This window comes from Pleurodeles waltl, chromosome 6 (assembly GCF_031143425.1).
Source record: "Pleurodeles waltl isolate 20211129_DDA chromosome 6, aPleWal1.hap1.20221129, whole genome shotgun sequence".
Lineage (NCBI taxonomy): Eukaryota > Metazoa > Chordata > Amphibia > Caudata > Salamandridae > Pleurodeles > Pleurodeles waltl.
This window is the reverse complement of record NC_090445.1, coordinates 164991587-165006197: the sequence shown is the minus strand read 5'-3', so window position 1 is coordinate 165006197 and position 14611 is coordinate 164991587. Positions and strand designations below refer to the sequence as shown.

At 44.3% G+C, this 14611-nt stretch overlaps 1 protein-coding gene across 4 annotated transcripts in view; it reads left to right on the top strand.

Annotated features, from left to right (window-relative positions):
- EZH1 (enhancer of zeste 1 polycomb repressive complex 2 subunit) overlaps positions 1 to 14611 on the top strand; it is a 205650-nt gene that overhangs the window by 169484 nt on the left and 21555 nt on the right. For all 4 annotated transcript variants that reach the window (XM_069237723.1, XM_069237725.1, XM_069237722.1 and 1 more), the window contains 3 exons: positions 4324 to 4449; positions 11384 to 11562; positions 14470 to 14565. In XM_069237723.1, the coding sequence (XP_069093824.1) occupies positions 4324 to 4449; positions 11384 to 11562; positions 14470 to 14565 (401 nt within the window). The remainder of the gene's footprint in view (positions 1 to 4323; positions 4450 to 11383; positions 11563 to 14469; positions 14566 to 14611) is intronic.

The window sequence follows — 14611 nt, the reverse complement described above, 5'->3', positions numbered from 1 at the left end:
AAATAGATAACACGTCAGAAAAGCAGTGCTTCCATGCTGCTATGCTCAACCTAAAAAGTAGATCTTTGAAATGTTTACTCTAGTTCACCAGTAAATAGTTTGTGTTGCACAGGAGCAAGTATAGAGTAGAGATAGTAAGCTTAATATGATGGACAACCATAAGGGAAAAAGTTAATTGTGTTCGACCATGAATACATTAATAATTTGAGTATACTATGGTATAGTCTGGCACGCTGAACATGTACGAATTCCCAGTTAGGGCTATAGCAACATGTACTTAATTTATGTACACCTAATCATCATGTTGTAAACATGAGGACTCTAGGGGGTGAACTGTTGTTCCCTTGGAGGTGACCCTGGGGATTCCATGCTCGTAGGACTTTTCCAGAGCTGTTGTTTTCACATGGGGCACCTCATATTTACATATGTACGTATTTAGAATTAATGTCATAAAGTACCCTGAGAAATATTTAAGAGGATAGGAATATTGTGGACACTTACCATGCATGCTTTAATCTGCCTCCCCCACCTTTAACAGTTTCTCAGCCAGATACCTCAACTGTGTTGTCCGTGACGGAGGAGCTTTTTCTCAGTGATAATTCACTTCTTGATATCTCTGCTGTGAGTGTCAATAGCCCAATTCTGTGATTGAGTGGTAGTGCTGGAAGTAAATGTGCTGCCTTACTCTGGATTATAATGCAGCTGCTCACAGATACACAAAGGTTTATCAGGCATTATATGATGAGATCTATTTAAGCTGGATTTGAATCTGCAGCTAAAAGGTGAAAGCACCCTTAGCATAAAGCACACTTGGCAATCATTGTTATTGTTAGAAATTGGGTTTTTGGTTGGCAGTCAGGTTGCCCCCTGTAAAAGCAAGGACCCTCATTCTAGTCGAGGTGAAGGAGAAACATACCTGGTTAACCTCCGCTCACCACCTTGGTAGCTTGGCACGAGCAGAAAGGCTTAACCCAGCCTCAATGTGTAAACTATTTGTACCAACACACACAGTAATACAGTCAAAACACTACAAAATGACTCAACACCAGTCCAGAAAAATACCCAATCTTTATCTGAGCAAACGGTCAAAACAATAAAAATCCAACATACACGGGCAAGGTTATGAATTTTTAAATGTTAAACTTCAATAAAGAGCTTAGAAACAAAAAATGCTTCAATTTGGTGATATCACGGCATCGTGACTGAGTCGTTCCCAACAATTCGGCGCTAATGGCACCAGTCACGGAGTCTCACACACCTCCAGGTACAGTACCTTGTGAAAATGAGGAAACAAGCCGGTGCAGGTAGTCTGATTGCGGCGTTGCTGGATCCGAGTCGGTGTCTGTTCCGGTGCTGCAGAGTGAAGGAGCGGAGGCATCCAGAAGCGACATCAGGTCCTTACTGCGGAGTGGTGGAGGTGAGGCGGTGTTGGTGCGAAGCGCAGGATCCACACACATCTGGCAGAGTCTATATCCGGCGATCACAATGTGGTGCAGCGATTTCTACAGAGGTGAAGACTTCAGTGAGGCTGCGGCAGTGTCGGGCCTGTGGGGTCGTCACACTCCAGCGAGGACCACAGCTTTGGTTGCAGGCGGCATCAAGGGATTCAGCAGCGGCATCAGTCCTGAGACGGCCGAAGTCTGTTTCCTTGGATCTTCTTGATTTCTTTTTTTCCACCAGCTTCTCCTTTTAAGGGCCCAGGGACTGGATGAGGCACCACTTGGCAGGGCAGGAGTCTCAGCAGAGAGTCCAGATGCTGGCAGAGGAAGTCTTTGATGGCCCTCCGACTTCAGAACGGGGGTCAAGCTCAGTCCAAGACCTTGGAGAGTCTTCTCAAGCAAGAATATACCACAAAGTCCAGTCTTTGTCCCCTTCCTCAGGCAGAAGCAACAACTGCAGGATAGCTCAACAAAGCACAGTCACAGCCAGGGGCAGCACTTCTCCTCAGCACTTCAGCTCTTCTTCTTGGCATAGATTCCTCTTGGTCCTAGAAGTGAATCTTGAAGTAGCCTAATCATTTGGGAGCTTGTGTCCACTACCCCTTTCTGCCTTTGAAGTAGTCAAACTTCAGAGGAAAGTCTCTTTTGTTCAAGATCCTGCCTTGCCCAGGCCTGGCTCCAGACTCACACCATGGGGCTGGACACTGCATTGTGGGAGGGCAGGCACAGCCCATTCAGGATATGCAGGCTACACCCCAGCTCCCTGTGTGTTCCTGTCTTGAGGGGATCCACAAACAGCCCAACTGTCAGTCTGACCCAGACAAGGAATACACAAGCAGGCAGAGTCACAGAATGTTTTAAGCAAGACAATGCCCACTTTCTAGAAGTGGCATTTTCAAACTGACAATTTAAAAAACAACTTTGCCAAAAGATGTATTTTTAAATTGTGAGTTCAGACACCAAACTCCATTTCTCTAACTGCTCCCAAAGGGAAACTGCACTTAAAAGTTAATTAAAGGTAGCCCCCATGTTAATGAGACATAGGTCTTTCAACAGTGAAAAACGAATGTGGCAGCATTTTACTGTTAGGACATGTTAAACACTTCAGTACATGTCACTCTAACATGCACTGCACATGGGGCTACCTATGGCCTACCTTAGGGGTGCCTTACATGTATAAAAAGGGAAGGTTTGGGTCTGGCAAGTGGGTCCATTTGCCAGGTCGAATTCGCAGTTTAAAACTGCACAGACAGACACTGCAGTGGCAGGTCGGAGCTATGTTTACAGGGCTACTCATGTTGGTGTCACAACCAGTGCTTCAGGCCCACTAGTAGCATTTGATTTATAGTCACTGAGCACCTCTAGTGCACTTTACAATGGACTTATTAGTAAATCAAATATGCCAATCATGGAAAAGCCAATTACACATACAATTTCACATAGGGAGGAGCACTTGCACTTTATCAGTGGTCCGCAGTGATAAAGTCCCCAGAGTAACAAAAACAGCAAAAAACAGAGTCCAGCACACAGCAGCAACCTGGGAAGTAGGGGGACGCCAAAGATGCCAGGTCTAACAGTTATCATTATTCAAATATTGGTTTGAGTTTCCAGGCCTTCTCTTGGTACATAGTGAAACATATCAGCCGTAATATTGCAAATGTTGATAAAGCAACACAATGTTTCATGTCATAGAGAAGAACCTCCTCCTTGTATTGTTGAGTGTCCATGCAAGTGGTTGAGCATAAATTGAATATGCAAGGGCCTTACTAGAGTAAGTGTGTACAGCAAGTTTGTTAAGCTAAGGAGGCATTTGATGGTGCAAAGCTTCAACAAAGCTTAAATTAGTTACATTCTGTAACTACAACTTCACTCACAACTTGAAAATCAAAAGTAATATTTGTCAGGGAATCCTAGAAGTGATGATCCCAACTAGAGTAATATTTAACACGTTTGCTTTTGGAATGATTTAATTTGCTAGTCCTTATCCTTTTTTTTTTTTGGGCTTATACATAAATGTTAGTTTCCAGCTTGGTAGACCAGCCAGGCCCATTACCGAAGAACACGTTCTCCACCCCTTCAAAGTTTACTTGGCTTCCATCGCCAATACTGCATGGGTTCTGTTCCCAAGGGCCACACTTATCTGTTCTACAAAAATAATGTAGACCACCGGAGTTCCTTTCCCCTAAGACAGCAGAGGTTCCCCCAAGACAGCAGGGATTCTTTCCCCCCAAGACAGCAGTGCTCCTTCCCCCCCCCCGCACAAGAGAGGCGTTCATTCCACCCTTCCTCCCCCAACACAGCAGGGGCCCCTCCTCCCCCCCCAAAGACAGCAGTGGCCTCCCCCCCCCAAAGCCTGCCGGGGTTCCTTACCCCCACCTGCCTGACCGCTGAGATATATTTCCCAGCCTAAGACCTCCATGATAACCTTTTAAGTCCACATGGATCCTGGCTCAAACTTGGCCAGTGAGCATTCAGATCAGTACAGCACTTGGTGTTCTCCCCAAGTAGCACACCTCTGGACACAGGGCCACTGGGCAGAGCATTCTCAATTGCTGCAACAAGGTGTTCAATCTCTTCCATTGCTACAAAATGTGGGATCACTTCCATTTAACCTGTGATCCCTTTCCAGACCAGAAAGGTCTTTCCTCACCAGTCACAGGGATACCTTCCCATGGCCACATGGTTCCTGCCTCATTAGACACAAATTCCAACAAACTCATGAATCCCATTCTCAAAAACACGTGCTCATTTCCAAGGCAGCGACTTGTGATGTTCAGAGGTTTCTCAAAACAATATTTGGAAGTACCACTCTTGAGAGACAGCACATTGTGTTTACTCTTTAAATACATATCATCTGTCTAACATGGTTTTTCTATTATTTTAGACAATTCTGCCAATCAAGTGTACAACTACCAGCCATGCTATCACCCTGATCACCAATGCGACAGCACCTGTCCTTGCATCATGACTCAAAATTTCTGTGAGAAGTTTTGTCAGTGTAACCCAGATTGTAAGTCAAACTTAAGAAACTTTTGAAATTGGTCATCCAACTATATACTTCTGTTCAATGAGAGAATGTCACCCTGCAAGATATGTTTGGTCATCTAATATTCCTCAGTCCCACTCCTTTTGGATGCATTAACCGAGTGCACCGTGCTGTGCCTTGAAACTACTGCCTAATGTTCTTATTTGTTGTCGCGTGTGAACTCTGTCTGACTGGCAAGCAAAGTACCGACTGAACCATTGTGCACAGTTTGTGACCCAGAATTACCACTCCAAGTGTAGCAGTCAGATATGTCCTGCACCTGGGTAATAGAGTGTTGGGGTAATCAGCACATGTGGAGTGCTTTATGAATATGAACCAATGCAGAGCATATGCTGAATTATGCTGTTATGCATGGGTCCTATCACTATCCACTATCATGAACAGAATTGTGAAAATGCTGTTATTCATTGCTGTTATGCCACAGCATTAAGAAACAAAACATGCCCTCCATTGCTGTGACATAACAAAAGCAACTTTCTATTCATAGCCATTGTATTAATGTATTTCTTTTGGGTTTGGTGTGGGCCCTTCATGCAACATAAAACTGTTTTTTATTAATATTTCTGACTGCACATTGCTTACTTTGTGGATATTCCCAAGATTCAGACTGGATCAGCAAACTCAAAAAGCAGTGTTTCTTGTGGCTCTACATTGACTTTGTTCTGCTCCAAAACAGACAGAGTAGCATAAAAGCGCCACCCACTGTGCTAATGTCTGTTCCTTTCTGCTCCTTCCGATGGGGATCTGGAGCATGGCTCCATTTCTTCATACCTTAAAGAGTTTTTTCTCAACTGTTTTTTTTTTCCTCCTAAATTCTTCCCGTGTGCAAGCGAAGGTATTCCATCCTTGTAGGGACTGTTGCAAACAGATCTCTCTGACAGATCCCCACGAAATGTACCTCTGGTGTTTGGACTCAGCACACTACTGCAAGGCGTGCTACAATTGTACCCAGATGAATCCGAAAGCCATCTGAGAATACAATGCAAGACGCAGGTCCTGCTCTTGGTCAAAGTTGATAAAAGTGCAGACCAGCTCCCGAAGTCGTTCCCATGGTAGATCTTTATTGTGGCCGTGATCTATGGGTACATTCAAAAGGAAGCTCCATTTAACCACGACCTCCCTGAGATGTTGCAATCCTGAGTCTGTGTGTAAAGGCTGCCACAAATCACCTTCTACTGCTTGGGGTTTTGGTGAGGTACTGCTTGTGAGCCGGGAGGGTTGGGATGACAGTTGCAACTTCTTGTAGTATTGGCCTAGTTGTCTACAAACATAAGTACTGCCCTCCCTCCCAAGACCAGCAGTCTTGTCTAGAGCAAGAGTCAAACTACGACAGTTCAAGTGGGACTTTGCCCCTTCTCACCTTTCTTGAACTTCAGAGATGATGCAAGGGGTGTCACCATGCCTTCAGATCTCATTCTGCTTACATCAAACTGCAATTTCTAACAATGTTCCAGATGCACCCCAAGTTTACGGGTCTATCAGCAACACTGGTGCATCTTTGGCTTGCTTCAGGCTCTCTTGTACCCCTTTGGGCCCAAAAGATCTGCATGGGCCTTCAGTTGGGTTACCGCTGGTGAATCAGTCCTCTATGCCACTTGTGTGGGCTTTGCGCTCTGCACAAGCATTGATGGTGACATCTGGTCCAAAGCAAAATTGAACCGTTCCCTTGGATGTTATGTCTGGCACTAATGCCACTGGCAGCGAGGAGGATCCACAACCTATCATGCTATCTGACTCTGAGTTGAATTTATCTTGACAAGGCCACATTCCGATCCCAATGTGATGTAGTCAATTCTCAGTCCCTATAACTGAGGCACCGTTACTGTGCACTCATGCACAGACATTGCACCAAATTTTTTGGATCAGACTCCGACCAGAGTCCGCCATATGTAGACTACAATGGGGGTGATGGGATGAGTTTTCCCTACCATTTGATGAGGATAACTTGCTGTAGACTGTGAGATGTTAATAGACTGGATACCGCAACTGATACTGGGTTGGTTTCCCCTCATGGGCCAGCAACGGAGAAAAGTGCATCCTTTTGCCATAGTTGTTTGGAGAGCTGCTGAAGTCCTACACTTTCACTTGTCCTCTATGGAGATAAAAACAAATGCGCTTACTGAGGTCCTTTTGCCTCACTAAGCACTGATAGATTCTTTTCTGACCTTCATTGAGGTCCTCACTGATACCATCTTAGGCACTTGGGATAAACCATGTTCTGGCCCTCGAGTTAGTGACCAAGTCGCATGTCACCATAGACGAGCTCTAAGTGTCACCAATAATTTTTATTTATTTATTTATATTTAAACATAGCATTTAAGCCCTAGATTTGTGGTGCAGGCTTCCACCATTAACAGTAAAGTGAACCCTAATGCTTTTCTAACTACTAGTCCAGACAGAGTTTAAACATGTGAGAAGGTTTAGTAAGAAGATGTTTTTTGTCGGCCACCCTTGCCCAGGGTTCAGTCACCTCCAGCTGCCTCCTGCTCTTTGGGACTCAGTAGTGAGATTTTACTGGCAGTTTCAGAAGACTTGTGGGCTTCCTTGGGTCAAACCATTCAGGATGCCTTGGATGCAGCTAATATTGCTGTGTGATCAGGCCTACACACCACTGATTGTCTAGGAAGGACTTCTGGGAGAAGTGTGGTGTTTCAGCGCCACACATGGATGAGATCCACAGGTATCTCGAAGCATGTCAAGGCATCCCTTGTGGACATGCCTTTTGCTGGTTCCTGCCTGTTCCACAAAAACTTGAACTGTGCCCTGGAGTATTTTAAAGAGCCAAGCCACGACCTGTTATTTGGGCCTTTTGGCACCAATTCAGCAGTCTCCCCAACAGTGTTGCCCCTTTTGAGGAATATGCCAGGTGTTTGCTCTACCTGCAGCATCGGGCCCTGCCACCTGCGCAACTGACCTCCAAGCCCTTTTGAGGCTGGGGCTGTGACCTCCAGGAACAACAACCGGGCCATCCCTGGCAGTGTACACCCCAATTCTCCATCCCTCTGTTAAAACAAAACCTCTTTAGTGCACCCTTGGTAGCGCACGCCCACCCTGTAGGTGGCTAGGACAGCAACACCCCCACCCTTTAGGAGAACGGGGCAGCTACATCCTCCATTAGTGGCAGAGTATCACAACTGACAGGTGTGTCCTTCAAATCGTCCAACGGGATATGCCTTGCCTTTCGTTTTTGGCCCGCTATCTATATTGGAGCTGCTTCAAGAGCACCATCTTTCCATGTTGTGCAAGGAGAGACAGGCTGTTTTGGCCAGAGGAGCCATAGAGTGGGTACTAGTCTCCGAAGTGTCGATTGGAAGTTATTCCTGCTACTTCTTAGTGCAGAAAAAGACTTGGGCCTTAATCCTATTTTAGTTCTTTGCCCTGTGTCTTCCTGTGAAAGAACAAATTCAAGTGCTCGTACTGGCCCAGGTTTTCTGCCCTGGATCAAAGAGACTTAGTGGTGGTGTTGGATCTGCAGGATGGCTATTCCCATATCCCTGTCGTGCAAACCCTCAGGTGCTACCTACAGTTAAAGGTGAGGCAGGAGCTCCTGCAGTTTGTCCTGCTCCTTTTCAGCTCATCAGTGCCCCTTGATTGTTCACAAAGGTGATGGCAGTGGTGGCTGCCCATCTTCAGAGGTTGGGGTTACCAGTCTTCTTCTACCTCTGACTGGCTGTTGAATGCAGGCTCATCAGTCTGTTGCAGACAAATACCTGATGATGGCAAACCTCCTTACATCATTGGAGTTTTCACAACATGTCAAAGTCGAACCAGACACATTCGTAGAGCTTTCATTTCATCAGAGCCATCCTGGATACAGTGTGCTTCTGGGTCTCGCTTCCGGATCAACATGTCCTGTACATTTGGGATGCCAGATGGTGCATGTTAGCTCTGCAGTGGGGGTCTGAAGTTTCAGTGTGGCCAGCACCAGGGGCACTTGTCAGATTTCATCCAGATTATGGAGGAGCCTGCAAAAGATCTACAGTGGTGGCTACTTGACTGCAGTTGGTGCAGCGGCAGATCCCTCTCCCTGCCCCACCCACAGTTGATGATTGTGACGGATCTGTCACTACTGGATTGGAGAGGCCATCTGGAGAAGTAGAGATCGGAGTACTCTGGTCTATGGCTAAGACCCTTTGCTGTTGTTGCAGGCAGTTCTCTGGTCATTGAAGGACTTCCTGCTAGCGGTTAAAGTGAGGCTGGTGCAAGTTCTTCTGGACCACACTACTGCTAGGCGGTACTGCAACTGGCTGGGTGGTGTCCTGGGTTCTTTGTGAAGAGTCTCTGGTTATCGCAACTTGGATAGGTTTTCAGGGCATTTCTCTGGTCGTGAACCACCTGTAGAATCTTTAAATGCATGGGTGGCTGAATTCTGCTGACGATGCCTACCTGATCATGAATGGCATCACACCGGGAGGTAGTGCTGGGCGTGTTACAGAATTGGGGAGAGCCTTGACTTGATCTCTTCACCCCTGCCAAGGACATGCACTGTAACCCCTTTTGTGCTTAGGAGTTGGCAAGAACGTTCTCTCTCTGAGACACATTCCACCTAGAGTGGAGCACAGGATTCCTGTATGCTGTCCTGCTGATACCTCCCAGCAGCAGGGCAGGGTCTTGTACATGGGTCTGCACCACCTGCACCTTCATGTGTGGAGACTGAGTGGCGGGAGTTGATGTCTTTTTTTATTTCCCTTCCAAAGTCATTGATGTGACTTTGGCAGCTAGGTAAAATCACTTTACACTGGGTGCTGGGATAAGTAGCTTAGTGCTGCATCCACAAAACAGACCCCCACTGCATGCCAAACTGTTGGGTGTCTTGCGAAAGGTTACTTATTGGCCCTGCCTATCTATGGCTGACGGACCAGCTGTTCTTATTCAGATCACCTGCTGTGATGTCATTTCTTTTAAACTTTGCATCTTATATTTTCGGCAAAGCCCTTAGTTATGGTAGAGTGAGACTTACATTTGGTTCTTCCTTTCCCAATGTGTACCCCTTTTAGGCCGATACACATTTATCCATCATGTCTCCTGATCTTGAAAGGGGTCTTTCTGGTTGCAATGACATCAGTGTTGCATGAGGGAGTTTCAGGCCCCCTCAATTCACTTACCTTTATAACACCTTTTTTCCCTGAAAAAGCCAGTTTTAAGAACTCAGCTTGTCTGGCATGACAGGAAAGCAGTCTATCACTCTTCTGACCTCTGCTCCAACTAATCCCTGGAAAGAGGTGAGACTCCATTGCCTAGATCCCAAAAGAGCACTGAGCTTTCACGTTGATTGTGCCAAGGAACACTGGGTGGACAATCGGTCTTTGTGGAGTTCTTTGGAGCAAAGAAAGACAAGGTGGTGAAGAAACTAACCATATGGTGATGGAAGGTCTTCTGTTTTAGGATCTGCTGGGTATTGATTAAGAAGCAGTCTCCAGAAAGCCTGAAGTGGCACACGAAAGTATACTAAAAAGTGATGGATGGTATGGTTGAACTAAAACCTGCACTGGTAATTGCTCTGGGCCACATACCAGTCCAGAGTGCCTGCTGTGAATATTTGTCAGGCTGCTACACAGGCATCAGTGCACACATTCATGAAGAATGATTGCCTCACCAGTCAGGTCTGTTGGGATGGGCATTTTGCCAATTTATTTCTGCAGGACCTTTTGACCTGAGCAATCCCACAGTCCACTACCTTGGGATGTACTGCTTTAGTAGTTATTCACTAGGTGAAGAATCAGTACTTAGTTAGTTACCCTTGTGAACCGTTAGAAGTATTCGGTAGATGAATCAGTGACCTACCTTCAGCAATGCTCTTTCTGGTGGGTACTGTAACTAACTGCAGCTTCATCACCACCCTTCCACCATGCTGTTCTGGAGCATGGTCTCCTTTTCCATCTAAAAAGGTCCCAATTTAGTAATCTGCACACTGGCCCTTCCAATCTGCTGATGGGCTCTGCGTCTGAGGACGTGGGCAAGATTGCGAAACAAACTGCTGGCAGCATGCATGGGTGGTGCCGAAATGCAGCTCTATTCGTCACGGACAGATTCGACCGAAGTCAGCTGGAGCTGCGTACTGCCACCTACCAGTGTACATAAGCACTGCATCTGAAAGTTGCAGATCCAGTCTGGTACCTTGGGATATTTTCAAGGAGAGGAATCTGCGGTTAGATAGAATATCTAGTGTGAAAGACTGTTGCTGAATGTACGTAACTTGTTTACATGGCTAACTGTGAATAAAAGTAAAGTTTATCACCTTAGACGGTTCAGAGTGACATAAAGAACTCGAGGTTCACTTTCTTTATGTACGATGTTACTTAGAGCCTCTTGGCGAAAAACACCCTGTTGTTCAGTTACCCATCTATAATTTTATTGGACTTGAGGGTAACTGGTTAACTATTATTAATCATTCACCTTTAGACACTAGGCCTAAGGGACGTGGCAGCTCAGAAATCGCCAAAGTTGCTATATTTGGTGATACGGTTTCACAGCATAAAGTGCACCATGTATCTGACCCCAAATCCTTTGCAGATACTCAGGAAATTCTTGTGAAGGGTATGTTGGCCTCCGGTGAGTGTTTGGATCTCCTGAAACACCCGGCTCTCTCACTTGGGTCATATTCAGCTCTTCAGACAGTTCAGAGTGCGCAAGTAAATGCTTCCTGCACGTACTAGATGTCTGGGTTATATTTCCTGCATTGGCATTTTGCTTGGTCAGACCCCAAAACTAGAAAACATGGCCTTTGAACTCCATCCACAGTCATAAGGCTTTCTGTATATGCAATTGTATCTTCTCCTCATATCTCCTTCTTCGAGTAGTCAAGCAAATTCCTGAGTTTTGAATAAAATCAACTATGTAGATGACTGTAAAACTCAATCACACTTTGATTTATGTCATGCATCGCCATTTTTTCTAGGCCAGAATCGATTCCCAGGTTGTCGCTGTAAAACCCAGTGCAATACCAAGCAGTGTCCCTGTTACCTGGCTGTGCGGGAGTGCGACCCTGATCTGTGCCTTACATGTGGGGCATCTGAGCACTGGGAATCTAAGGTAGTTTCCTGCAAGAACTGCAGCATCCAGCGTGGCCTGAAAAAGGTATTGAAGCCTTATTTTTTTCTTCTTAAACCAGCATGGAAACGCAGGTTATCTGTCCCAGTGCCTTGTTTCATTGCCTCACCAAGAGCACAATGGTTGTGTGATAGAGAAATTGTTCGATATAGAGAGGCGCCTATAAGTTTGGCAAACGCAATTTGTATCACATAGTGATGTGCTCACAAGGGAGATTGTGAATATTTATATAGCACTTCCTACACCTCACGTATGTGGTATTTTGCTAATTGCTGTTTAAATAATGTAGAGGAATGTGCTCACAAGGAATATGTGATTCTGAAGGATAGCACGTTTTAATCACCCGAGTAAAACATGTTTGTTCCAACAATACGCCATATGCTTTATTCTCTCAGACCTGTGACATTTTCTTCTAATGTCTTGAAGATCTAGTTCATGATGCTTTTGGCTTTGTACATCTTTTTATTGTCATGTTAAAGCTCTGATCTGTAGGTATCTGTCATGTTCAGGCAAGAAGGTTTGCTGTGGAGAAGGTTGATATCCAAATGTGAGCTTCATTTGAGCAGGACCTAAGCAACACTTCTAGCTCGACGTGTGTTATCACAGGTTTGCCATTAGGCGGCACCCTCAGAGCAATATGCAAAAGTGTGGAGATGGAGGTGAAGAACGGAAAAGTAAGCAAATACAGAATAAACTTTACCCAACTGAAGCAAAATCACAAAGGGCAGACTGACGACCACTCACGATAAACTCAAACATAGGATTTTGAACGTTTCATTGTCATATCAATGTGGCATCAGATATTTGCCACATTGATATGATGGATCTTAAGTAAATAGGTGAGAGCATGGAGTCACAGGGAGTTGTGAGCTTGGCTAGAGGAATATAAAGAGTACTCAACAGGAGTGTGAATTAAAACAGGAGCAGAATCTTTGGCTGGATGCAGGTGTTTTATATAGTGTAACACCGTACTTACAAATACAGAATTGTGAGAAAATTGTGAAGTATGAACTCTAATTGAACATTAGGTGTGGCACAGATTGCTGTATTCGTCCTAGGTTAGTAAGCACCCAAGAGTCTTGTATTCACACAAGAATAATTTAATAGAGTCTAAATTGGTCATTTTGCTGCTCCATATTCTTCTACTTGTAAAAAACAAGGCTATCCCAATATGTCAAACGGAACCTTGGGTACAATGAAATATGTAAAAACAGTGGTTCAAAAGGCCTCGTTTATCTACAAATTGTTTCAATTATAGGGTGATGGATTAGCTCCATTGTCATTTAGTTACAAACTGTGTTAGTTGTCCTTTTTTGAGTAATCCAGAAATTTTATTTACAATGGTCACCAATTTTGAACAAGTAATATGCTCACGAAGAGCATTGAGAATAATATATTAGTGGAAAATGTGAGGCAAGAGAAGCATAATTGTATGAAAATACACAGCAATGTGTAGTGGAGAAATTATAAGAGTAAGGGGTGAAATGCCCACCAAAACAGAAGTGTCAATATTACAAAAGATAAGAGGACCAAAACTTGACTCTCAAAGAGTGCAGTGCCACTAGTAGGAGATTAAGTATGGTAGCGAGTGAGAACTCAGCCAGCCAAAGGATTCATATAAATGAGGAGTGCATGATTGTGCAGGATTTCTAAAACTAAAATTGGAACAATTTTGTTTAGGAAGGGAGAAAAAATAAAAATTGAAATGGTTTGTACAGAATTGGAGGAAGGATAGCCAAAATGGAAAATTAACTCGCTGGAGGCTAAAACAATCAAAGATCAAAGGGTTGATACAATCATTTGCAGTGTTTATAATTTAATTGAAGATCTACAAATATCAAAACACGAAAATCAACTCCAAAACAAACTTAATCATATGATTGTATGCGGACAAAACCTGTTCCATTGAGCACATTTGAATACTACATTCAAATGATCAGATTCTTATAATGAAATGCCATTAGTCTATTCTATTTTGTCCTTCCGCAATTGATTTGCAGTTTCGTCAATGATGCCTCCGCGTGTTGGTTTTGTAATAGTTTCAATGCTTGCCCTCATTTTTGTTAACCTGTATGTAATGGTCAACTAGAGGGGCATTGATGACCTTGCGCCGAATGCTGCTCCTGGGCTGACCTATTCCTTGTTTGAGCCTCTGTGTTGTGTGGCCATTGTAGAGTAAATTGTAGAATACATTGCACAGGCATGTGATGAGATAAATTACACAAGGAGAAATACAGGTGGAGAAGTTTGCTAGTTCATGGTTTTCATTGTTTCATATAAAGACATTTGTGTTGGCTATGAAATCTCTGGTGACTCCATTTTAACATTTAAGATGACCCAAAGCATCGTAATACAACAATCTCTTAGGCAATTTACAGGCTCACACAAGATGGTCTTTGATGTTGCAACCTCACCTATAAGAGAACAGCGGCCGGTCAAGCCCTAGAAGTCATTCCAATGTCTTCAGTGATTTTATTAGAGTGTGGGGAAAAAGTAGTGACGTGTCACTGTTTCGAGTGACTTCTTTGGCTTTGGTGGCAGTAGTTCCTCCTTCTATCATAGATTGTTTAACTAATGTACATGGGTATCCTTATGCATGCAGTTTAAAGTATAGAACCTGGGTTTCTGTGAAATAATTGCCTTATGGGTTTCTGTGAAATAATTGCCTTAAGCTTACCATTTCGCCAGACCCTCGGGGACTTTCCGAATAGTACTCTATCCTTCAAAGTCCTTGATGATAATTCTGATATTTTAAAAGTATATTCTGCTTTGTTGGATTTAAGTGAGGTGGGGAAGAGACGGTTCCAAACAATTAATCTTTTAGCGACTGTAAGGGTGGGTGAATAGGAGGTCTAGTTTGACATTATTTAACCTATGTACAAATGACCTGTCATTGTAGCAGGTCACAAATGGTGTTAATGTTTTGCACTATAGCACCTATTGCTGGCGCCATCAGATGTAGCGGGCTGGGGAACATTCATCAAGGATTCAGTGCAGAAGAACGAGTTCATCTCGGAGTATTGCGGAGAGGTAGGTGATCTCCTTTGAAATGTTAGTGACACTTGCTTAATTTAAA